General features: G+C 45.0%; 1 protein-coding gene across 3 annotated transcripts in view; it reads right to left on the reverse strand.

Annotated features, from left to right (window-relative positions):
- ALDH18A1 (aldehyde dehydrogenase 18 family member A1) overlaps nucleotides 1-26,715 on the reverse strand; it is a 53,646-nt gene extending 26,931 nt beyond the window's left edge. For 2 of the 3 annotated variants that reach the window (XM_066239499.1, XM_066239497.1), the window contains exons 1-5: nucleotides 26,560-26,715; nucleotides 20,757-20,872; nucleotides 8,881-9,095; nucleotides 3,855-4,004; nucleotides 3,664-3,768 (exon numbers count right to left, since the gene is read on the reverse strand). In XM_066239499.1, coding sequence (XP_066095596.1) covers nucleotides 3,664-3,768; nucleotides 3,855-4,004; nucleotides 8,881-9,095; nucleotides 20,757-20,844 — 558 coding nt within the window. In that variant the 5' untranslated portion in view covers nucleotides 20,845-20,872; nucleotides 26,560-26,715. The remainder of the gene's footprint in view (nucleotides 1-3,663; nucleotides 3,769-3,854; nucleotides 4,005-8,880; nucleotides 9,096-20,756; nucleotides 20,873-26,559) is intronic. The other variant, XM_066239498.1, reaches the window with a different exon arrangement.

The raw sequence follows: 26,715 nt of genomic DNA on the forward strand, positions 1-26,715 counted from the left end.
GGTCTTCTTGCAAAAGTAATTCTCAGTCAGTTACCAAATCTCATCCATTTACAAAATTAAGAAAATTAATGTACCTACTTTGGAGGGATAGTGGGGAAACTAATGACTGCCATTAATTTCTAAAGTATCTTGGTATCCTCGCATCTGATTCAGGGTCTGGCCATCGCAGGCACTGAAACATCTGGTGAGCCAATGAATGAACGCTTTACCTCGCTGGGAAAAGTGTATGGGAGACAAGGAAACAGGACTGTGTCGTCACTGTGCGTGCCTGGCAGCCCAGGCACACTGCAGTTAACAGAGACGTGAGCATGTGGGATTAACCTGAGAGGGTTATGGAAGTGAATGGTTAGAAGCAAACTGAAAGAAGGGCCAAACATAACTTAGCTCAGGGGAGGGGAGGACACACGCTGCTCAGAGGCAGAGCGGAGAGCTGGGAATGGGGCTGGCGGTCAGCTCTGCTTCCCTGCTTGAGTCCACAGTGTTCAGCAAAAGAGAAAGGTAATGGGGACGATGGCAAGAAACTAAATGGCAACAAACCCTGAAGCTCATGCATACGTTTCACCGAAAAGCCTCTGATGTTTAAGGAAGAGGGTTCTTGTGGTGTAAGGCAGGCCGAAGAAAGAATGGTTGGAGAGAGGTGGTCAAGAAGGAAGGAAAGAGTGGAAAGCTAAACTGTAGTGGAATAACCCATTGCATGGCCTTGGGTGGGAACACGGCCAATAAGAAAAGAATGTTTTGCCAAGAGCATTGTTTTGTGACTCAAAGGCGGGTCACTGAAACAGGTCTATGTGACTGAAAGCGGTTGCTGGGCTTTTTTCTCAGTAAAACATTCTCCTAAGATTTCTGTTCCTTTCAAGGTTATCCCTTGAGATAAAGAATGTTGTGGGAACCATAGAAGCAATAGCAATTAACGCCTTTTGATACTGTATTGTTGCTAAGCTATCATGCAGGTGTATTCCATGTATCTTTAAGTAAAGGTTATGCTTGACACTATGCCAATTTCTAAGTAAACAAGCTTTCTGAAATATTGTGAATAAAAATACAACACAGCGCGAACTCGGCGCCATTTGCCTGAGCGAGCGGCGGTCCTTTGCTAGTCCACGATGATTTTGTCTGCTGACCTCTCTTTGCGCCCCCGACTCACAACAACACTAAGCCCTGACCCAGGGTAGGCCATGGTAACTAAGATAACAGTAATCTGAATGACATAAAACATGGGTGATGGAGACAAAACAGTAACATGTCTAAGGGAAATAATTCACTCACTCATTCAATAAAAAATTTATTGAGTAACTCTGAAATGTCAGGCCCTGTACCAGCTGCTGGGATGGAGATTAAAAATATTGATAGCTTGGGGAAGCTGGAATGGGACATATTTTTGTAAGGATAGACCAGACCATGAACTCCTTTTCGGAAGTTTAGTCTTGTAGGGAACAGTACTGGTCAAAGGCAAACATATAGATTCTAGTCCTGGTGGTGAAAGGTCACACAATAAAAGTAAACACGTGCGTGTAGGAGGGGCAAGCAGCAGGTATAAAGGTCCAGTGAAAGAAAATACCTGTCGCTCAAACCATTTAACAAACAAGAGGTAGGAGACAAGAGCCCTGAGAGTGGAAAGTGGAGAAGGACAACCTGTTAACATGCAAATCAGTCTCATTTCTATGAAGAAAAAATAAGCTGCTGTACTTGTTTAGTTCTTTAACCCAACAACTTTCTGGAGAGTCCCAAAAGCCACTGAAAAAGGTCTTCAAAAAAAAGAATTAGTAAAGAACCACAGGATCAAGTACAAAGAGCAAGATTTGTGGTAGCTAAGATCACGGGGGAAGGCAGAGGCCGGAGAGAAGGGCCCACGAATGGAGGCCTATGGGAAAGTGGAGGGGGTGGGACTCTTTCACACCAACATTCATGGAAACAATGGGGGCTCATGTGCACTGACTTTTAATGTGACTTCCAGTAAAACCAACCAACCAAAACACCTCAAAAAAAAAAAAAAAAATCAAACCTGGGGAAAAAGCAAAACCTGGCTCCAGGCACTTTAAAAAAAATTAAAGATTAAAATTATCAGTGGATTGTGGCAGAGAAGAAAGCTGATAAGAAAAGGTGACAGAGATTTCTGTTGTATTTATGCTAACAGGAAAAAGATCTAAGACGAAAGGAAACAGGTGGACAAGTCCATACCTTTCTGTCTCAGCTCATTCTTCCAAGACATTCTGGTATCAAACCAGAACATCACTGAATAACAGCTGTGAAAATGATGGGGAAACAAAGCAATAGGAAGGAGAGCAAAAGCTGAAAGGACGTATATGTAACACCACCTGTGTAAAGTAACATCACCTGTGCAAAGTAACACCTGTGCAAATGGATCAGAGGCAGCAAAGGAGTTTGAAAATAATAACCTGAAGGGGGAGGGGGATGGGCACAAAGAAAACTAGATAGAAGGTGACGGAGGACAATCTGACTTTGGGTGATGGGTATGCAACATAATTGAACGACAAGATAACCTGGACATGTACCCTGATTTATTGATGTCACCCCTTTAAAATTAATTAAAATTTATTAAAAAAAAAAAGAAAATAATAACCTGGGGAGTTAGATTTTTTTCAGTTGTTTTTTGATATTTAAGGTATTTCTAGTCAGTGTGTAGTTGTTTAGTTGATGAAAAACATTCTTACCTAGCCAGGCAGTGGCACAGTGGATAGAGCATTGGCCTAGGATGCTAAGGACCCAGGTTCAAAACCCCGAGGTTGCCAGCTTGAGTGTGAGCTCACTAGCTTGGGCGTGGGATCATAAACATGACCCCATGGTTGCTGACTTGAGCCCAAAGGTCACTGGCTTAAGCAGGGGGTCACTGGCTCGGCTAGAGCACCTCAGTTAAGGCACATATGAGAAAACAATCAATGAACAACTAAGGTGCCACAACTATAAGTTGATACTTCTCATCTCTCTCCATTCCTGTCTGTCCCCTCTCTCTCTTGCAAAAAAAAAATAAAAAAAAATCTGGAATTTAGGTTAAAAAAAAAAAGGTAAAAAAATTCTAGAACATTCAGAGGCAACCCTACAAAATTCATAAGGGCTAATTTCTTCACACAGTATCCCCAATACGTAACAGATTCCCTGATAACACCGTGGATGCTCAAAAAATATTTGCTGAATGAATGAAAAATCCAACCAGACACCACCATTCCTTCTTACCGTCAATTCTTAGTAGATATCTGTTATATAAGGCAATCAGGTGCCAAGTGAAGCAAGCCAGCTAAAGCCAAAGTTGCCAATGAAATAAAGACATCTAACTTTCCTATCTTCAGAAGTATTAGCGGTTGTGGTAGCCCTAAGATGTACTAGTAACAATCAGCGCTAACACTTAGGAGCACACTTTGTACTACACACTGTATTAAATGCTTTTAATATACTTTCTCATTAAGCCTGTGGAAAACCTTCTGAAGTAGACACTGATATTATCTTCATTTTTCAGATGAAGAGATGGGCACAAGAGTGGATGCCTCCACTCCCCCAAAAAACTTTCTCCAGATCCCTCAACTAGCAATTAGTGAAGCAGAGACTGTCTCCTGGTCATCGGGCCCCAGAGCCCCGCCCATAATCTTCTTGCTCCGTGGGAATCTCCCTAGTGGGTCCTTCACCCCCTTGCGAAGGCCAGCCTCTCACCTGGGCAGCACAGATGCTGTACTGTGTGAACATGGCTTCATACAAGGCCATCAGTCCGCTCTGTCCCGCGGCTGCACAGGCTCGGGCTTCTAAGACAGGAATTGCCTGCAACACACCGGTAGACAAGGTGCGGTTGGGGTGAGGGGAGGAGGCCTGAGGAGCCCGACTCCAGCGGGGAAAGCAGCACTCACCATCTCCTTCAGCTGGTTCTGCCCAGAGTGCAGGGCCTGCCGCACGCTCTGAGACAAAAGGATCTCGTGGCGCAAGCGCTGCTTGCCAAACGCTACGGCTCCACTGGTTACCAGCATCATCTCTCGACCTTGATTCTGTAGCACTGACACCTGACATTGAGGAAGAAAACAGAGGAAGTCGCTTGTTATATCTCTGTCCTCTCTTTATAAGAAACTCAGGTAGGATGGACAATTGAGTGTATCCCAAATGCTGGTTTATGGACCAGCACTGGGCTGGCCCTGGGAAGAATCACCGATTGCTTGGTAAAAATACAAATTATTAAATGCTGACTCAAATCTGGTAAGCAGATGACAGGTAGATATCAGAAGTTTTTAGTAAAGGATTCTGGTGTGCAGCCAGATGTGGCATCAAAAGGGCTTGATGGTATCTGCTGAAGTTGGGTATCTACAGAAGGTCTATGTTATAGGAAAAAAAGACCAGAAGTCTGGAGCTAGGAATTGCAACATAAACTTAACAGATGGCTTCTCAAATTGTCTAGATCAGAGACAGACACTCACCTGTTCTGTCTGCCTAGAATCCAGTCACTTTGTTCCCTATCTTGGACAGACCCACATGAAAAAATAAAAGATTCAAGATGCAAATGAAGTCAATATTCCAAATCTGTCTTTTCTTCCTGATGCTTGAATCCTATAACCTGGAACTCACAGCCATGATAAAACATGATTTTAAAAAATAACCTTTTATCATAGAAAATTTCATACTAAACCAAAGTCTTAAGAACAGTATTAGAAACTTCCATGCACTCATCACCCATCTTCAACTATCTCTCATGGCCAATTACTCACTTTCCAACATTCCTTGTATAGCTCCACCATTATTTAAATACAAATTTCAAGGTCCCAGACATGTAATTTTTTTTTTTTTTTCATTTTTCTGATGCTGGAAACAAGGAGAGACAGTCAGACAGACTCCCGCATGCGCCCGACCAGGATCCACCCGGCACGCCCACCATGGGGCGACACTCTGCCCACCAGAGGGCGATGCTCTGCCCATGCTGGGCGTCACCATATTGTGACCAGAGCCACTCTAGCGCCTGAGGCAGAGGCCACAGAGCCATCCCCAGCGCCCGGGCCATCTTTGCTCTAATGGAGCCTTGGCTGCAGGAGGGGAAGACAGAGACAGAGAGGAAAGCGTGGCGGAGAGGTGGAGAAGCAAATGGGCGCTTCTCCCGTGTGCCCTGGCCGGGAATCGAACCCGGGTCCTCCGCACGCTAGGCCGACGCTCTACCACTGAGCCAACCAGCCAGGGCCAGACATGTAATTTTATCTATAAATTTTTCAGCAGTAATCACTAAAGGATAGGGAACATATCCATAAAACCATTGTCATCTAAAACATTTTAATAATTCTTTAATATCATATCAAGTCAGTGCTCACATTTCTTCAATTTTTTCAGCTTGCTCAAACTAAGGTGCAAATTCAGCCCATACATTTCAATGAACTGAAATGTCTCTTATATCTCTTAATCCACAGGTACCTCCTCCAGCATTTTTTTTGCAATATTTTGTTAAATAAACTAGGTTGTTTGTCCTTTAGGGTTTCCCAGCCTCAATTTTCCTGCTTGGGTATAGAGGCTTGATTTGTCTTATCAAGAATTTATAGGTTGTGGTATCCATCAAAGGGATACATAATGCCTGGTTATCTTTCTTTTTGTGATATTAGCAGCTGTTTATGATCATCACGAAGACCTATTAATTATTAGGGCTGCAAAAATGCTGATATCCGAATTCATTCACAGGCTGAACACTTCCATAAAGGGAAATTTTTCTTCATGAACTATTTGGTCACCTTGAGGTATCATTTGTCAGGAAAGGCAGGAGAGATGTGTGTCTCTCTCCCTTTATATACCAGTCTGCAAAATAATTAATAGTTCCTCTTAGTATCCTCCAAAGATGACCATGGAGTTAAAGTTTCATTACGAATTCATGGAGTTAAACAAGTTTATGTGTTTAAATTCACTGCGGTAATCATCTTCCCATCTCTGGCCGGTGGAAACCACTTTACGTTGGCTCCTGCGTCCATCTAACAGGATCAGATGCCTTGGACAAGACATAGGAGCACTGCCCTGGTCTAGAAAGACCTTGCACTAGGTCCATGAGTGTCTCTAGCAGAGGAGCCGGTGACCTAAGAAATCATTACCAGGTTCTCCCCACCGTTTTCATCAACTTTCTCCTTTGCTCAAATACTTCAAACTGCTTTTGAGATTGAACACAATTTCTTTACCTTGCCAAAGTCCTGCCTGAAGGAAAGATCCACTCTATTTCCCGCTCTCCGAAAAGATCACTACTGCTTACACGCTCAGCTCCTCCCTGGCCCGCCAGCATGCCACACTCATTCCCGGTCTGATCCTCCCACCTGGAATCCACTTGTAGAGCCTCTCCTTCCCCAGAAGCACTGGGCTGCACAATGCCAGGGCCCTGCTCACACTGTGCACTTAGCAACCTGGGACAGTTCCCTCTGTGGGTACAAAGCCAAGCAGTCGCAATGCCCAGGCTGAGTCCAGCTCTCTCAAGAAGCCCCAAGAAAAACCACACGGTCATTTGAGTTTCCCATCTCCATCCATCAGTCACTGTCATTTGGGCCCGTTCATTTGAAAACTTACTGCTTTAAATAATCATCTAATTGTTTGGGGAGTCCCAGACCTGGCCCCCCAAGGGCAGAGAGAACTGTTAGAGACCTGTTCAGCCCATCAAAAGGCAGCTGAGACAAGTATTTGCTAAATTGAATTGATCAGATGGACTCAATCTGGGAGGCAGATTTGATAATTGTTTAGTATAGAAAATATAAGAAGAAAATGCCATGAAATTTCAGCTTAGCAGTTTTCTAATAACAACCCCTCAGTAAAGTTGTTGTAATGACTAAAAATACGGTTATGGTTATAAAGGAGAGAGGAGTTACAGCCAGAATGGAAAATCTCTAGCTTCATCTCCAGGATGCCTGTTTTGTTTTGGTTTTTTGTTTGTTTGTTTAGTGAGAGAGAGCAAGAGGGACAGATAGACAGAAAGCGAGAGAGATGAGAAGCATTAACTCATAGCTACAGCACCTTAATTGTTCACTGACTGCTTTCTCATATGTGCCTTGACTGGGGAGCTCCAGCTAAGCCAGCGACCCCTTGCTCAAGCCAGGGACCCTGGCCTTCAAACCAGTGACCTTTGGGCTCACGCCAGTGACCATGGGGTCATGTTGCTCAAGCCAGCAACCCTGCAATCAAGCCGACGATCTCAAGGTTTCGAACCTGGGTCCTCAGCATCCTGGACCAACCCTCTATCCACTGTGCTACCACCTGGTCAGGCAGGATGTCTAATTTTTTACTCTTGCTCAGTGGTTTGCAAACTATGGCCTAAAGGTCAAATATGACATGACCCGTACCTGGTTTCAGAAACACATTATTACTGGAGCACAGCCATGCTCATTCATTTACAATCCTCCAAGGTGGCTTTTGTACTACAATGGCAGAACTGAGTAACTGAGACAGACCATATGGCCTACTAAGCCTAAAATACTTACTGTCTGTCCTTTACAGAAAAAGTCTGCTGATCCTTCCTCTTTGGCAAAGATAAGGCTAGTAGGATTTGTGACATGTTTAAAGTCCGAGGGCAGTTTCTTTACTGAGAACCTGCAGTCAGCCTGGTTTGACTGCACGGCCAGTGGAGCATTAAATCCCCACCGGAAACCTCTGCCTTGAGCCCTTCCAAAGCTAAGATTCCGCACACAGATCTCTCGTGATTCAATCTGGGACAGAGTGTGAGCCTGTCTCCATACAGGACCCAGGGGGCTTGTACAAAGGGGCTTATCTGTCTCTCAGACCCCCAGTATTTGTTTGCATTCTCTCTCTGGCTGCCTGTACCCTTTGCTTTTAAATGAAAGCCTCGCCTGACCTGTGGAGGTGCAGTGGATAGAGCGTTGACCTGGAACGCGGAGGTCACTGGTTCGAAACCCCGAGCCTGCCTGGTCAAGGCACATATGAGAAGCAACTACTAATGAGTTGATCCTTTTCCCTCTTCTTGCCATCTCTCTCTCTCTCTCTCTCTTTCTCTCTCTCTCAAATCAATAAATGCAATCTAAAAAAAGATAATAATAAAATAAATAAATGAAAGCCTCACAATGGGTAGTCTCTGTGGAGTATGGTGAGCCCTCAATATGTGGACTTGGAAAATCTTTGCAATGATAGCTCATATTTATTTCAAGATTATTGGGCTAATTAGAAAAAAAAAAAAGCGAAATTCAATATTTATACACATCCACCTGAGTTCTCAACCCTAACTATATATTAGAGTCACCTGGGAAATGTTAAAATCATGGGTGTTGGCCTAACCGGTGGTGGTGCAGTGGGTAGTGTGTTGAACTGGAACACAGAGGACCCAGGTTCAGAACCCCGAGGATGCTGGCTTGAGCGTAGGCTCATCTGGCTTCAGTGCAGGCTCACCAGCTTAAGCATGGGGTCACTGGCTCAGCTGGAGCCCCTCAGTCAAGACACATATGAGAAAGCAATCAATGAACAACTAAAGTGCCACAACTACAAGTTGATGCTTCTCATCTTTCTGTTCCTTCCTCTCTCCGACTTTCCCCCTTCCCACCCTTAAAAAACAAACAAACAAACAAACAAAGACAAGAAACACATGGGTGTTTGAGTCCCACCACAGAGATACATATGAAATGATTGAGCGTGAAGCCCAGACACCTCCAGGTCCCCAGCGATTTTAATGTGCAGCCAGAATTAAGAATCACTGACACACACAGCTCCTTATTACCAAGTAGCCTGAAGAATGAACTGACGGAATCAGCTCTACTCCACGACACCCCGGGAAGCTGTCTCCCACCGGCACCTTCAGTGAGAAAGGCAGTTTCCAGACTGGGTTAAATGGATTGCACTCAAATCAAGATCATTGGTTCAAGCTGATAAACCTGAACTGACAGCTTAAAAACTTTATTTTAGTTCAGTAGAATTTCCCATCTTGGCAATTACCTGCTCAACAATAGATGCCAGGCGTCCCAGTGCCAGGCCACATTCATCCCCTCGGGTCACCACGGCGCTTCCGAGTTTCACCACGATTCTCTTGGCGTGCTTCAGCTCACTGCGGTGGGCAAAGGACTTGCCGTGTGCGCGACTGAGGGGCACGGTGATAAAGGGGATGTTGCTCCAGGAACGAACATGACTGATGGCTGCAGGCTGGACACGATCTAGAGCCCCCAAACAAAGGCAAGAAAAGAACAAAATATTGTCTCGTTAAAAATATTTATGCATAAAATTAACCAGGTTAGCCACCAAAAAGTAGCTTTATTGTTCATAACTAAGTAAAACCAGTATATCAGAAGCTATATATCTAGCTTGTTCTCATCTTAGTATTGCGTGTTTATACCCACTACACAGATCACAGATACACTCAAAGACTGGAGGTGGAGAGTTTAAACAAAACAATCTTCCTGAAGAAGTGTTGTCAAAATATCAGGTCTACCGGAAAGTTCTGTCCGTTTCTCCGTTTCTATCACAAGTTTGGACACGTAAGCACATGTTTATTTGGCACATGTGTGCCTCTCTATTTTTATCACTTAATGTATACATACTGACGTAGCAAATTAACTAAAACAAAGTTGGTTCACGTTAGTCTTATGTGTGAAGCAATAGTGTACCCATGGCTACTGATAAAGTTCATTTACGCCACTGTAATTTTTACGAATTTCAACAAGGAAGAAATGCTACAGAAGCATATAGAAATTTATTGAAAGTGTTTGGTGAAGGTACAGTTTCTGAGGACATGCAGAAGATGGTTCGAAAATTTCAAAACAGGTGATTTCGACCTTTCTCATAAGCCACGTTCTGGGCGACCATCTTTGATTGATGACGATGTTGTTAAGATCATGTTGGAGCAAGATCCTTTTCTGACAACATCGGAGATCGCAGAAAGGCTTAATTTAGCTTAGCAAACCATTTCAGACCATATTCGGAAGATAGGCTTGGTGTGGAAATATTCAAGATAGGTACCACATGAATTAAGTCAGAAGAATCTGGATGATTGAGTTGTCATATGCACATCTCTGCTTGCTTGGAACAAAATCGAGCCCTTCTTGAACCGGATGATAACTGGGGGTGGAAAGTGGATTACTTACGAAAACATCGTAAGGAAAAGGGCATACTGTGAACCCAGAAAACCTAGCCCTTCCACCTCTAAACCAAATTTGACTCTGAATAAGAGAATGTTGTGTATATGGTGGGACATTCGAGGCCCAATATGTTATGAGCTTCTAAAACCGAACAAAAAGCTCAATTTGGAGAAGTATTGTCAGCAACTGGATAATTTAAAGACAGCAGTCCAAGAAAAGAGGCCGGCGATGTTCAATAGGAAGAACATCATACTGCATCATGATAATGCCCGGCCACATGCTGCTTTGGGGACTCGTCAAGAAATTGCAGAACTAGGCTGGAAAATTCTGTCGCATCCACCATATTCCCCGGAGTTAGCACCCTCCGACTATCACTTGTTTTTGTCCTTACAAAATTTTTTGAAGGGCAAAAAAATTCAAAAATGAAGAAGATATCAAACAAGCACTGGTTCAATTTTTCACATCAAAAGATAAAACATTTTTCAAAAATGGGATATACAAATTGCCCTCACGCTGGCAAGAAATCATTAATAATAATGGCAATTATATTATTTAATAAAGTTTATTGACGGTAAGAAAAATTTGTATTTTGTTTTATTCCAAAAATGGACAGAACTTTCCGGTAGACCATATATATTAAAAGCCTTAAAAATGTTAGCTTTTGTGCTCGCTTCGGCAGCACATATACTAAAATGGGAACGATACAGAGAAGGAAAAAAAAAAAAGTTAGCTTCTTCAACAATTTCATGTTCAGAATTTATTCAAAGAAACTAATCAGAGATCGAGACAAAGAGATTCATCAGAAGGCAGTGTTATTTATAAAAGGAAAAGTCAGCAGAATAAACTTCCCAAAAAAAGGACAGATGGATTAATGAACATTTTTAGAATTTTTAACAGCATAGCAAAATGTTCAGGGTATGTTTCACAGACATGTTTAAATGAACAGAAAAAAGATGCAGAAAATAAATAAAAATTTTAGCCTGACCTGTGGTGGCGCAGTGGATAAAGCGTCGACCTGGAAATGCTGAGGTCGCTGGTTCAAAACCTGGGCTTGCCTGGTCAAGGCACATATGGGAGTTGATGCTTCCAGCTCCTCCCCCCCTTCTCTCTCTCTCTGTCTTTCCTCTCTGTCTCTCCCTCTCCTCTCTAAAATGAATAAATAAATTTAAAAAAATAATAATAAATAAATAAAAATTTTAATATTTTAATTCTTGATGGCTTATGGGTGATTCAATATTTTTCTCTATTCCTGTTTTCCAAATGTATGCAGTAAAAATGTACTGCTTTCAAAATTAAAAAAAAATACAGTATATGTGCTTTTAAAGCCACAGCACTATAAAAAAGGAGTAAGTCTGACTAGCATAAATTAAGAGCAAAGTAATTAGTAAGTAATAAAAATTGTAAGTCATCTACCTACAAATTTTCTCTCTGACATAGCAGCATGAATCTAGATGCCTGTAATAATGACAGAAGAAACTGGCTAGCTTTCTGAAGGAAAAAGTAATATTAGAATCAGATACTTTGTTTCTGTCCCTTTGGACATCTGCCCCTAAAGCCAGTGTAGTTCAACCACTGGTCCGTGGACTGGAACCAGCCCACCAGAAATTTTGTGCCAGTCCACAAAAGAGTTAACCACCCGATGCCATATGAAGATTACAGCCTCTGTAAAGGAGTCAACCATCCTGATGTACGAAGATTATAGACTCTGCAAAACAGTTAACCACCCCGATGTATGAAGATTATAGACTCAGCGAAAGAGTCAAGCACCGAGATGTTGTATGAAGATTACAGATCTTATAACATCAGGGTGGTTAACTCTTTCAAGGACTGGCACGAAATTTGTGGTGGACCAGCACCAGTTCACAGGCTGGCAGTTGCCCCAAGGCAATCCTTTCCCTTTCCTTATTCTTGTTTTTCTTTCACAAGCTGTATAAGATTTCTAAGAAAGACAAGCAAAAGAACAAACAAAACTTGATTGAAAAGCTGAAAATATATCTACATCACCCAAAAGCACTAAGAACTAAATGTCAGGCACTGAATCTCCCCACAACTTCTCAGGAGTCCAACTCTTCCCACTAACTACTTACCAATTACCCATTCACCCTCTCTCTCACCAATTACCAGGTTTCCTGTTCTAGCAGAGTACACTGCCACCAGTCACAAGATTACAGTTTCCAGACTTCCTTGCTCAGCTAAACATGGCTATATGCCCAAAGTTCAGGTTAATGCAGTACATATAAAAACGTTCCGTGGGATTCTAGGAATTTCCTTAACAAGAAAAGTGCTTTGGAGTGCGATCTGAACCCACAGGTGCCACATTTCAAGCTGCCATCAGCCACATCTATTTGTGCCAATTCATGGCTATTATTTATTCCTAGAGAAATCAAGGTTCAGCAACTCAGAGCCCCCCAATTACTCTCCATCTGTAGAACTGCCCCCTAGAACCTCTTCTCCTTACCTAATGTTATGTTACCTACTAATGCCTTTTAGACAGAAATTATATTAAATGTGAACCAAAAAAGAAAAAAAAAGAAAGAAAGAGGAAAAATTGCTCCCTTCAATCATTCTGCAGCTTGGAACAAGGGCTCAAACATGCACTTTACACTTAAGAAAACACAGTGCCTGCCCAGGTGGTGGCACAGTCGATAGGACGTTGGATTGGGACACAGAGGACGTAGGTTCAAAACCCCAAGGTTGCCAGCTTGAGTGGGGGCTCACCAGCTGAGCACAGGGTCGCTGGCTTGAGCGTGGGATCATAGCCGTGACCCCATGGTCGCTGGCTTAAGCCCAAAGGTCGCTACTGGCTTGAGCCCAAAGGTTGCTGGCTTGAAGCCCAAGGTCGCTGGCTTGAGCAACGGGTCACTCTGTCTGCTGTAGCCCCCCGGTCAAGGCACATATGAGAAAGCAATCAATGAACAATTAAGGTGTTGCAACAAAGAATTGATACTTCTCATCTCTCTCCCTTCCTGTCTGTCTGTCCTTATATGTCTCTCTGTCTCTGTCACAAAAATAAAATAAAATAAAAAGGAGACAGTAAGAACTGTGCAGCAAAAGAAAGGCGTGTGGAAGCCTGCTCATCTCACATAGTACTCTGGGAGTCCTGGGCTGGCTCCCTTCTTTTAGGACCCCAGGCTTCTCTTAGGAGAAGGAGAGAAATAGTTTCGATCTTGTTTGAGCCATTCTTGTTTTGGATTTGCTGTTACACGCCCCGACCTGATTCTGACGGACACAGAAGGAGAACGAGCGCACAGGCAGAGGGCCGGTGAGGCCCGCACAGGGGAAGAGAAACTGTCTGTGGGTGAGAGTTGCTGACAGGTGAGTTGCCGAAAGGTGGTCTCACTGACCAAAACAGACCTTCAGTTGTGGGATTCCCGGATTGTAAGAAGCAAGACAACATGGGCAATACGGTTCTCAACAGGACTAAACTTTAGGCATCTCCCCCACTCCCAAGAGTTCTTTATGTATCTTTATAGGCATTAATGAATTACTAAATGTAATCATTCCAAGCTACCTTTTGGACCATTCTTCAATAATTCTTTTATTACAGAATAACTTTCTCCACTTGAATCAACCAGGATTACCTCGGTTTTATTTATAGACATGTCTCAGAATTTCTCTAGACCCACCATGTCTATCTTCTGCCCCCTGCCCACTAACTCCTCTAACTATAATCCAGCTTCTACCCTTTTCTCTACGTTGTAACAATGGTGGGTAAAGCAGGCAGAAACATTCTTGTGGACCGGAAAATCATTGTGTGTTCTTCCTCTCTGCCTTCTTCACATACAAATCTTAGAACATTTTTTTTTATGCGTGATTTTTTTTTTTTTTTTTTTTTTGTGGGAGAGACAGAGAGAGGGACAGATAGAGACAGACAGAATGGAGAGAGATGAGAAACATCAATTCTTCATTGCGGTTCCTTAGTTGTTCATTGATTGCTTTCTCATATGTGCCTTGACCAGGGGGCTACAGCAGACCGAGTGACCCTTTGCTTGAGCCAGCGATCTTGGGCTCAAGCTGGTGAGCCTTGCTCAAACCAGATGAGCTTCCACTCAAGCGGGAGACCTCAAAGTCTCGAACCTGGGTCCTCCACATCCCAGTCTGACGCTCTATCCACTGAGCCACCGCCTGGTCAAGCTTAGAACATTTTTAATGAATTAGAGTCCTTTCTTCCCTCTCTTAAGTAACCATTTTTTAAAGTGACTATGTTTCAAGTCTGCAGATACCAGAAAGATGACACGGTCTTTTTCATAAGAGGCCCGCAGTCCAGTTGCTGCAGAAAGCTGCTCAGGAAGTACATCACCTGGGACAGACCTGGTGCTTGGCACCCTTGCTATACTCACTGGTGGTTTGTCTCCTTGTGATGGAGGAGTCCCAGAGGGCTGGTTTGCTGTTGGGGCTAAGTTCTGTGGAGAGCTCCCTTTCTTCATTAGGTTCATCAATATAGGTACCCTGGCTCAGTCCTCAAGGATATTATTCTAAGCAACATATATACCTAAGTCTAAGCTTAAGAGTTAGGCCCTGGCCAGTTGGCTCAGTGGTAGAGCGTCAGCCTGGCGTGCAGGAGTCCCAGGTTCAATTCCCGGCCAGGGAACACAGGAGAAGCGCCCATCTGCTTCTCCACCCTTCCCCCTCTCCTTCCTCTCTGTCTCTCTCTTCCCCTCCCACAGCCAAGGCTCCATTGGAGCAAAGTTGGCCTAGGCGCTGAGGATGGCTCTATGGCCTCTGCCTCAGGTGCTAGAATGGCTCTGGTTGCAACGGAGCAATGCCCCACATGGGCAGAGCATTGCCTCTTGGGTGGGCGTGCCTGGTGGATCCCGGTAGGGCGCATGTGGGAGTCTGACTGCCTCCCCGTTTCCAACTTCAGAGAAAAAAAAAATACAAAAAAAAAAAAAAAGAGTTATACACATAACAGTTCTGCCCTTGCTGAGTGGCAGAGAGAGAACAAGTAGAGGGGAAGACTCATTTGGACTTGGGGTCATCAGTGGCTGCAGCGTTCAGAGCTACCCAAGCCAAGTATCCCTTTGACAGCTCTCAGAACTAGGCCTGCTGGCCATTCTTCTCTCCTGTCCACTATAGGGCTTATCCTATCTTGAAAATGTGCTGACAGGGATGGGGACAGCCCGAAAGGGCACCTCAGAGATATAGGTCAGTCAGTCCAGGTGATCAGATGACAGAAACCAATCAGAATCTATCAGGCCACCTGACTCACTGTCTGAATCAGCAGAAGGTACTTGGCTCAGTGCCAGGCAGTCAAGAGTCACTCTGGCTGCTGGCAACTGGGTCACAAGCAGATCAGCGCTGACAAGGTTCAAGATAAGAACAAAACAAGGTTTCAAGCAAGGAAAAGCTCAGTCACACCCAGTAGCCTAGAGCACCAAGGACAGTTCCATGGGACCCAGGGGGTTTGGTTTTCCCATTCACAATGCGTTCACCCTCCCTGACTCACCTTTCCTTTCCTGGGGCATTTTATGTTCTGCAGTGTATTATATATTTTAGGGTCCATACTAAAGACTGAGAAGGCCTTCATTAGTTTGGGAAAATCCAAGGCTTCTGGATGTATCATTTCTTCCTATCTTTTAAGGAACCTTTAGGCTCTAATCTAAGTCCCAGAGAATAGCCACCTCCCCCTAGTAAGTCTGAGGGACTACTGAGGTGCATGTGTGTGCACAAGTGGTGCCGGGTGGTGGGGTACGGTTGTCCACACTCCTAAGAAGTGCCATGGGTCATACTCCACGGGAGGGGAAGCCCTTCACCTTTATGAATCAGAGTCCTCGTGTTCTGCAATCAGTGAGGCTACATCCCGGGTCTGAACAAGAAAGAACTCCGACATGATTTATTCCTCCCTTCCTGGCTTTCTACTTCTCTCTAATGTTTGCATCCACATGCCTTCTCACTTTGCCCTTTTAATATCTTCTCTTCTGCTTACCATGGTCAGTGAACACAGGGCTCCGGCTCCAGAAAAATTTGGATACAAAAATAGAAAAATAAATCTAGGAACAAGATCAGAAAGTGCTTCCTTCTGTGAATGAGGCTACTGAGTATAAACAATAATATCAACAATAAAAATAGTGAAGTAGGCCCTGGTCAGTTTGCTCAGTGGTAGAGCGTCGGCCTGGTGTGCAGAAGTCCCAGGTTCAATTCCCAGCCAGGGCACACAGGAAAAGAGCCCATCTGCTTCTCCACCCCTCCCCCTCTCCTTCCTCTCTCTCTCTTCCCCTCCCGCAGCCAGGGCTCCACTGGAGCAAAGTTGGCCCAGACGCTGAGGATGGCTCCATGACCTCTGCTTCAGGCGCTAGAATGGCTCTGGTTGAACAGAGCAACGCCCCAGATGGGCAGAGCATCACCTCCTGGTGGGCATGCCGGGTGGATCCCGGTCAGGCACATGCGGGAGTCTGTCTGACTGCCTCCCCGTTTCCAACTTCAGAAAAATACAAAAAAAAATAGTGAAGTGAATACTTACTATATATCAAGAGCTGTGTTAACTATTCATATACCTTTATAAAGCAGAGAATACTGTATTTCCCCATGTATAAATGCACCCTTTTTTGAAAAATTTGGGGTCTAAAAACTGAGTGCATCTTATACAAGTGGTTGTAGATTTTTTTACTTGCACTTCCTGCTTTTTCAGGAGTTGTATGAATATTATAATGAATAAAACTTCAGTTCAATAACGTTATGTAATACATTTTTTTCCAAATTTCAGGCCCCCAACTTAAGGTGTGTCTTATGAGAATGTCTTATACATGGGGAAATATGGTATATAAAAGGTCAGTGTAAACTCTGGAGCCCGACTGCCTGGGTTGAAATCTCAACCTTCTTACCTGCTGTAACCTTACCTATCTCAAAGAGTTGTAAGGGGAGAAAAGAGTTAATGCACTAATGGGGACTGGCACAAAGTAAACACTCAAATATTAGCTAGTGTTATAAAAAAAAAGTGCTACTGGTGTTGTCATCATCATCATCATCATCGTCATCTTACTGAATTCTCAAAAGTTACCCTGGCCGGTTGGCTCAGTGGTAGAGCGTCAGCCTGGCGTGCAGGAGTCCCGGGTTCAATTCCCGGCCAGGGCACACAGGAGAAGCACCCATCTGCTTCTCCACCTCTCCCCCTCTCCTTCCTCTCTGTCTCTCTCTTCCCCTTCTGCAGCCAAGGCTCCATTGGAGCAAAGTTGGCCCGGGCACTGAGGATGGCTCCATGGCCTCTGCCTCAGGCGCTAGAATGGCTCTAGTTGCAACATAGCAATGCCCCAGATGGGCAGAGCATCGTCCCCTGGTGGGCATGCTGGGTGGATCCCAGTCAAGTGCATGCAGGAGTCTGTCTGACTGCCTCCCCATTTCCAACTTCAGAAAAAATACAAAAAAAAAAAAAAGTTAATTTCATGATAGGTATTATTATGAGTGAGTTATTATTATTAGCCTCATTTTATAAATAAGAAAACAGAGGCCCAGAAAAGTTGAGTAACTTACCAACATTACCAGATTGCAAAAATGGCCATAATACTTGAAGCTTCTGCACTCATCTGGTGGAGTCCATTTCCCCACCGCTTGAATCTGAGCTGGCCCTGTGACTTGCTTTGACCGCAAGTGTGATATAAAGAAGCCATGGAGACTGCTGAACGATGACAGACCATGGGGACAGAGATGATCTACCATCTCTGCCCTCAACAATCAGCCCAGAGTCAATGTGAAAACTGACAGAGATCCAGAACCACAATGCAGCTGATCCCAGTCCAAGAGGCCAACTCATAAAACTGTGACCCAAATCCATGGCTGTTGCCACTAAGTTATTTACAAAGCCACTAGCAGTTTTCAAACCCAGGGAGCCTAATTCCAGACCCTGAACTCTTCTTTATAGGAATTATGAATTAGTGAACCCTTACACTCTTCTTCACCTGAACGAGAAATAAAGATTTTTCCAGATGATAATAATCTTGGCTAGCTGACAAGTAAGTCTTCTTGCAGTAAGGTTAGAGATAGAGTATTGATAAGATTTAGGTGTCATTAAGGAGAGAGTCAACTCAAAATATAATAAATAGCCTTTCAACAAATGGTGCTGGCACACTAGACATCCACAGGCAAAAATGAATCCTGACCTAACCCCCACACCTTACACAAAAATTAACTCAAATGATCATGGGCTTAAACGTAAAATTACGAAACTTTTAGAAGGAAAAAAAAAATAAAGAAAATCTTTAGTATCTAGGGCAGCAGTTCTCAACCTGTGGGTCACGACCCAGTGGGGGTAGAACGACCAAAACACAGGGGTCGCCTAAAGCCATCGGAAGGCGACCCCTGTGATTTGGTCGTTCGACCCCCGCCGGGGTCACAACCCACAGGTTGAGAACCGCTGATCTAGGGCTATACAAAGAGTTCTTAGATTTGACTCCAAAAGTACAATCCATGAAAGGAAAACCTGATAAATTGGACATTAAAAAAAACACCAAAAAGCAAAACCAAAAAAACTTTCCTCTGTAAAAGACACTGTTAAGAAAATGAAGTAACAAGTTATAAACTGGGAGAAAATACTGTCAAACCACATCTCTGACCAAGAACTATTATCAAATAATAAAGAACTCTTGCCCTGGCCGGTTGGCTCAGTGGTAGAGCATCGGCCTGGTATGCAGGAGTCCCGGGTTCAATTCTCGGCTAGGGCACACAGGAGAAGCGCCCATCTGCTTCTCCACCCTTCCCCTTCCCCTTCCTCTCTGTCTCTCTCTTCCCCTCCTGCAGCCAAGGCTCCAGTGGAGCAAGTTGGCTCAGGTGCTGAGGATGGCTCCATGGCCTCTGCCTCAGGTGCTAACATGGCTCCAGCTGCAATGCAGCAAGGGCCCTAGATGGGCAGAGCATCGCCCCCTAGTGGGCATGTGGGGTGGATCCCGGTTGGGTGCATGTAGGAGGCTATCTGACTGCCTCCCCGCTTCTCACTTAAGAAAAATATAAAGAAAACCTCTCAAAACTTAAAAAAAACCAAACAATCCAATTAAAAATGAGCAAATGATAGTTCAGTGAAGAAACTATACAAATAGCAAATAAACACATGAAAAGATGTTTAACATCTTTAGCCATTAGGGAAAAGTTAAAACCACAATGAGATATCATTTCACACCTATCAGAATGGATAAAAAAGAGAGCGACAACACCGAATGTTGCTGAGGATGCAGAGTGGATCACTCACACACTGCTGGTGAAGGTACAGCCACTCTACAAAAACAGTTTCTTTCTCTTTTTCTTTTTCTGGAGAGACAGGAAGGGAGAGAGGGGGAGGAGAGAGATGGGAAGAATCAGTTCCTAGTTATTTCACTTTAGTTGTTCATTGATTGCTTCTCCTATCTACCTTGACATGGGTGAGGGGTGCTCAATCTGAGTGAGTGAACCGTGGCTCAAGCCAGTGACCTTGGGCTTCAGGCCAACGACCTCTGGGCTCAAGCCAGCAAACTTGGGATCATGTCGAAGATCCCGTGCTCCAGCTGGCGAGTCCACGCTCAAGTCAATACCTTGGGGTTCTGAACTTGGGGCCTTAGAATCCTGGGCCCCAAGTGAAAATCTATCCACTGAGCCACCATCAGTCAGGCAGTTTGGCAGTTTCTTATTAAACTAACTACCATATGAGCCAGCAATAGAATTCTTGGGCATTTATCCCAGACAAATGAAAACTACATTCACACAAAATCCTGTACATGAATGCTCATAGCAGCCTTACTGGTAACAGTCGAACAATGGAAACAACCAGATCCCCTTCGATGCATGAATGGTTACACTAACTGTGGTACACTGACACCATTAAATATTATTCAGTACTAAAAAGGAACCAACTTATACACATAACAAGTTGAATGAGTCTCCAGAGAATTATACTAAGTTAAAAAAAAAAGCCATCCCTTTTGGTCACATATTGTATGATTCCATTTATATAACATTTTTGAAATGACAAAATTATAAAAATGGACAACAGAGTAGAAGTGGCCAGAAATTAGAGACAGGGAGGAGAGGGATGGCTAGAAGAGAAATTGGAAGAAGTCTATAGTGAGATATTGAGAATGGGGTAAAGAGTGTAAGAAATGTCTATGTATTCTTATAACTTCAGTGAATCTATAATTATCTCAAAATTAAAAATACTTAATTTACAGAAAAATAATGAACAAAAATATTCTGTAAAAAATCTGGGCAGAGCCTGACTGGTGGTGGTGCAGTGAATAGAGCATCGACCTGAGATGCTGAGGTCCCAGGTTCAAAACCCCAAGGTCACTCATCCAGCTTGAGCATGTGGGGTCGCTGGTTTGAGAATGGGATCATCAACATGATCCCATGGTTGCTGGCTTGAGATCAAAGGTCGCTGCCTGGAAGCCCAAGGTTGCTGGCTTAAGCCCAAGGTCACCAGCTTGAGCAAGGGGTCGCTGGCTCAGCTGGAACCCCCTGGGTCAAGGCACTTATGAGAAGCAATAAATGAACAACTAAAGTGCTGCAACTATGAGTCAGTCCTTCTCATCTCTTTGCTTAAAAAAACAAATTGGGGGGAATGAATATAGGTAATACTTTATTTAATTGGTTTTATTTTTGAGTTATTTATCTGACATAAATTAATTATACAAAATTAATGTATACAACCCGATGAGTTTGGAGATAAGTATATACCCATGAAACTATTACCAGACTCGATGCCATAAACCTATCTATTACATCCAAAAGTTTCACACCCCGACCAAACTTCCCACATACTTCTAAGTTTCCTATGGTACATACGAGATCTGGAGAGAGCTGTGGATTGAGCCCAGGGCAGGAGACGTTGATTGAGGGGCTGGAACCCAGAGCGGTAGACTTGACTCAACATGTTGCAATGTGGTTACTGATCAAAGAACCTGCAGGATGCATTTTTTAAAAATTGAATAATGAAATAATGAAAATTACTAAACAATTCATTCTCTTTTCTCCCCACACTCAGAGTAAACACTTGACCCTCCTTCTCCAAACTTCTTTGTACTGGGGAACTCCTAACTACTCTTTATAGTGCAGAAAAGAGAAAATAACAAACAGTTCCTTCCCAAATTCCAACTCTACCTTTCCTTTCCTAGAGTGCCTTAGGTTTTATATAAGCAAAAGGCCATTAAGAATTAGAAATTTGGGGCCCTGGCTGGTTGGCTCAGCGGTAGAGCGTCGGCCTGGTGTGCGGGGGACCCGGGTTCGATTCCCCGCCAGGGCACATAGGAGAAGCGTCCATTTGCTTCCCCACCACCCCCCCTTTCCTCTCTGTCTCTCTCTTCTCCTCCCGCAGCCAAGGCTCCATTGGAGCAAAGATGGCCCGGGCGCTGGGGATGGCTCCTTGGCCTCTGCCCCAGACGCTAGAGTGGCTCTGGTCGCGGCAGAGCATCGCCCCCTGGTGGGCAGAGCGTCGCCCCCTGGTGGGCGTGCCAGGTGGATCCCGGTCAGGCGCATGCGGGAGTCTGTCTGACTGTCTCTCCCCATTTCCAGCTTCAGAAAAATACAAAGAAAAAAAAAAAAAAAAAAAAAGAATTAGAAATTTGGCCCTGGCCGGTTGGCTCAGTGGTGGAGCGTCGGCCTGGTGTGTGGGGGACCCGGGTTCGATTCCCCGCCAGGGCACATAGGAGAAGCGTCCATTTGCTTCTCCACCCCCCCCCTTTCCTCTCTGTCTCTCTCTTCTCCTCCCGCAGCCAAGGCTCCATTGGAGCAAAGATGGCCCGGGCGCTGGGGATGGCTCCTTGGCCTCTGCCCCAGACGCTAGAGTGGCTCTGGTCGCGGCAGAGCATCGCCCCCTGGTGGGCAGAGCGTCGCCCCCTGGTGGGCGTGCCAGGTGGATCCCGGTCAGGCGCATGCGGGAGTCTGTCTGACTGTCTCTCCCCATTTCCAGCTTCAGAAAAATACAAAGAAAAAAAAAAAAAAAAAAAAAGAATTAGAAATTTGGCCCTGGCCGGTTGGCTCAGTGGTGGAGCGTCGGCCTGGTGTGCGGAGGACCCGGGTTCGATTCCCCGCCAGGGCACATAGGAGAAGCGTCCATTTGCTTCTCCACCCCCCCCCTTTCCTCTCTGTCTCTCTCTTCCCCTCCCGCAGCCGAGGCTCCATTGGAGCAAAGGATGGCCCGGGCGCTGGGGATGGCTCCTTGGCCTCTGCCCCAGGCGCTAGAGTGGCTCTGGTCACGGTGGAGCGACGCCCCGGAGGGGCAGAGCATTGCCCCCTGGTGGGCAGAGTGTCGCCCCTGGTGGGCGTGCCAGGTTCCCGGTCAGGCACATGCGGGAGTCTGTCTGGCTGTCTCTCCCCGTTTCCAGCTTCAGAAAAATAGAAAAAAAAAAAAATAAATAAATAAATAAAAAATAAAAAAAAAAGAATTAGAAATTTGCCTGACCAGGTGGTGGCATAGTGGATAGAGCAACAGCCTGGGATGCAGAGGACCCAGGTTTGAAACCAGGAGGTCGCCAGCTTGAGTGCAGGTGGACTCACTGGCTTGAGCACGGGATCATAGACATGACCCCATTGTCACTGGCTTGAGCCCAAAGGTCGGTAGCTTGAAGCCCAAGGTTGCTGGCTTGAGCCCATAGTCGCTGGCATGAGCAAAGCGGTCAGTAGCATGGCTAGAAACCCCCCCTCATCAAGGCACATATGGGAAAGCAATCAATGAACAACTAAGGTGCTGCATCTGTTCCTCTTTCTGTCTCTCTAAAAAAAAATTTTTTTTGAGAGAGGTAGAATGAGAGAGAGAGAGAGAGAGAGAGAGAGAAACACTGAGCTGCTCCTATATGTGCCTTGACCAGGGATTAAACCGGCAACCTCCATGCTCCAGGACGATACTCCAACCAACCGAGCCCGAGAGGACTTAATTTTTATTGATTTTTAAAGAGCAGAGAGAGGAAGGATGAGAGAAAAGAAGGAGAAGGAAAGCATTTGTTGTTCTACTCAGTCGTTCATTTTTTGGTTGCTTCCCATTTGTACCCTGACCAGAGATTGGGACTTAATCCGCAACCTTTTTTTTTTTTTTTTTTTTGACAGAGACAGAGAGAGAGACAGATAGGGACAGACAGACAAGGGAGAGAGATGAGAAGCATCAATTCTTGTTGCAGCTCCTTAGTTGTTCATTGATTGCTTTCTCATATGTGCCTTGACCGTGGGCCTTCAGCAGACCAAGTAACCCCTTGCTCGAGCCAGCGACCTTGGGTCCAAGCTGGTGAGCTTTTGCTCAAACCAGATGAGCCCGCACTCAAGCCTACGACCTTGGAGTCTCAAACCTGGGTCCTCCACGTCCCAGTCCAATGCTCTATCCACTGCGCCACCGCCTGGGCAGACTACAAATGATTGGCATTTTAAATGTCTTTGGGCACATCCCATGGAGGATAAGTACATGGCTAGAAACCTCAGACCTAAGAATATCATGGTTGTGGGCATTTTCCCACCCTACATCAAACTTGAGGCTTTAGACAAAGAATAATTTATTTCACAAAAAGATGGGGGCTCCTTCCTATACATATACTGAGAATAAGCCATTCATTATTGTAGCTGGGACACTGCTGTTTTCACAAGATAAGACAAATACTGCATCTTCTTTGCTTGCCAGGGCCTCCTTTTAACTTTTGCTCTATTGATTGGTGGACATAGTCTAACCCTCTTAAATGTGCCTCAAAGACTAGCATGTAGCCCTATAGTGAAGAGAAACAAGAAGTGGCATATACTGGTTTTCAATTCACTGCACAAAGGCACAGAAAGGGAAGGGAAGGGGTTAGCAGGATATCATGCTAACCATTATATGTAAAAGATATCACATCTAATAGGCAACAGAAAGTGCTAAGTGCTGTCTTTGTTGACTTCTGTGTTTGTGACTGTCTGGAAGATCCCAAAAGAAAATTATTGGCACAATACTGAAGCATAATACAAGCCCATGGTGTGTTTGCTTATTGTGTAAATCCCTTTAGTAACTGTTGATGAACAATTATTTCCACATGAATTCTCCAAAATACTCATAGAAGAGCCAAAACGGTAAAATAATCAAGTTGTGACACTAAAATTCCAGTTCCATCTCCTTCATGAACCTTCCTCAGCAACTCTAACATTCAAAGTTGGGTGTTATCCTATATGTTACCTTTTAATCGGTTCATGTGTTATTGTTGCTTTTCCCAACTATACAGATCAGCTATTTTCTTTCTTTTTTTTATAATTTTTTATTTTATCTTATTTATTCATTTTTAGAGAGGAGAGAGACAGAGAGAGAGAATGGGGGAGGAGCTGGAAGCATCAACTCCCATATGTGCCTTGACCAGGCAGGCCCAGGGTTTTGAACCGGCAACCTCAGCATTTCCAGGTCGACGCTTTATCCACTGTGCCACCACAGGTCAGGCCATTGATCAGCTATTTTCAACCAGTGTGTCAAGAGGCACTGGTATGCTTCAAGAATTTTTAAAACATACAACAACTGACTATTTGGTCAGAGGCACTGACCTATTTTACCTTAGATTGCCAAATAAAAAAATGACAACAGCCAATACAATAATAGTTGTCTGGTATGAATGAATAAAAATTATACCTATTTTTTGTCAGAGTGGCAAAGAATATCATGAATTTTTTTGGTGTGTCGCCTAATTTTAGTAATTAGTTTATGTGTACTACAAGATAAAAAGGGTTGAAAATTGCTGAACTAGATTATAAACTTCCTATTGACAGCATGGTAAATAGTATGGGAACATGAACTTTGAAGTTGGACAGATTTGGGTTCAAGCTCTGCAACTGCTAGCTGTGTGCCTTTTGGAGGGTTAATCTTTCTAAGCCTGAGTTTACTCATTTGTACATCAGGTACAATAACAGTTAAGAACCTCATAGCATTGGCCCTGGCCGGTTGGCTCAGCGGTAGAGCGTCAGCCTGGCGTGCAGGGGACCCGGGTTCGATTCCTGGCCAGGGCACATAGGAGAAGCTCCCATTTGCTTCTCCACCCCCCACCCCTCCTTCCTCTCTGTCTCTCTTCCCCTCCCGCAGCCGAGGCTCCATTAGGAGCAAAGATGGCCCGGGCGCTGGGGATGGCTCAGGCGCTGGGGATGGCTCCTTGGCCTCTGCCCCAGGCGCTGGACTGGCTCTGGTCGGCAGAGTGACGCCCCGGAGGGGCAGAGCATCGCCCCCTGGTGGGCGTGCCAGGTGGATCCCGGTCGGGCCCATGCGGGAGTCTGTCTGACTGTCTCTCCCCATTTCCAGCTTCAGGAAAAAAAAAAAAAAAAAGAACCTCATAGCATTATTGTGAGAATTAAATGAGACAATGCATGGAATGCCTGGGAAAAACAGATGGTCTCCTGTCTTTTGGGCATTAATGATATCTTACAACCATTTCTTTATTTCTTTCAGGACCTGTCACAGGCACAAAGAATTCAATAAATACTCTGATGGATACAGTCGCAAATTATACAGTCTGTTTATTCCTCCCTTATCTAATCGTCACCAAAAGCTCTGAATGTTTAAAGTCTACTTTATTTATTTATTTTTATTCATTTTTAGAGAGGAGAGAGAGACCGAGAGAGAGGAGAGACCGAGAGAGAGGAGAGAAAGACAGAGAGAAGGGGGGGAGGAGCGGGAAGCATCAACTCCCATATGTGCCTTGACCAGGCAAGCCCAGGGTTTCGAACCAGCGACCTCAGCATTTCCAGGTCGATCCTTTATCCACTGCGCCACCACAGGTCAGGCCTAAAGTCTACTTTATTAGGGTAAAGGCTGACCTAGAAACCAAGCCTCCTGACCTGTACCACATCGGCTCTAACTCCTTCCGCACAGCAATAGATGGTTCATCCTGCCAGTTTATTATGCCCTCAAATAAGCAGATAGCTGATTCCAGGAAGCAAAGAGTACATGTGTCTGTGTGTGTCTACACTCATATTATTAGTTGAAAAGAGTTTTCATGTTTTGATTCAGAACATTTCTCAAGTATTTTTTTTTTTACTGGTTCTAAACAGAATGCCCTTACCTTTCTTATCTTATTGCTTTGCACGAAGAGCTGAACTTTAATCCTAACAAAGTTCACCCAGAAATACAGGTTCGGTATACGGTGCACTTAAGAACAAAGAGCCGATGATAAATCTCACCACTTTAGAAAGCCGGGGATAAAGGGAGCGGTGGGAGGAGGGGGTATCTGGGTGCCCACTGGTGAGCCGGGAACTACGCACAGACCGCAAGCCAGACTGCAACAGGCCGTCCAGAGCGGATTCCCCTGAGAATCAGCGTGTGGCCAGTTACAAACCAGGGTAAAACATCACCAAAGCAGGTGCACTGGACCCGGAACGGGTCCGCCGGTCTTCAAGCATCCACCTGGACCAGTTCTTCCATTTGGGTGGCCAAGAAGGTCGGGTGCCACAAGTCCCCCGCAGGCCCCAGAGCCCCCATGCCCCGCCATATGGGCCGCCACAGGACCTTAGTGCGCGCCCGGGACGGCTCCTGCTTGGGCGGCGCTCCCGCAACCCCCACGGTCGCTCGCGGCCCGGCGCCTACATCTTCCCCCGCCTCGGCCGCATCACCGCCCGCAGAGGCGCAAGAAAGCGCCTCGCCATCCCCGCGGTCCCCACCGCATACCTGCCTCGCCGCTGCTGCGCTCTGCCCACAGTGCACGCGTGGTAGATTCTGGCGCCGTTTACTCTTTTTTTCTTCCGTCCACGTCCCGCAAGATGACGTTACGTCAGCGGCGTAGGAGTAAAGCCAGGCCGCTGGGCCTCCGCTGGTGACGTGGGC

The sequence above is a fragment of the Saccopteryx bilineata genome, chromosome 7 (assembly GCF_036850765.1).
Source record: "Saccopteryx bilineata isolate mSacBil1 chromosome 7, mSacBil1_pri_phased_curated, whole genome shotgun sequence".
NCBI lineage: Eukaryota > Metazoa > Chordata > Mammalia > Chiroptera > Emballonuridae > Saccopteryx > Saccopteryx bilineata.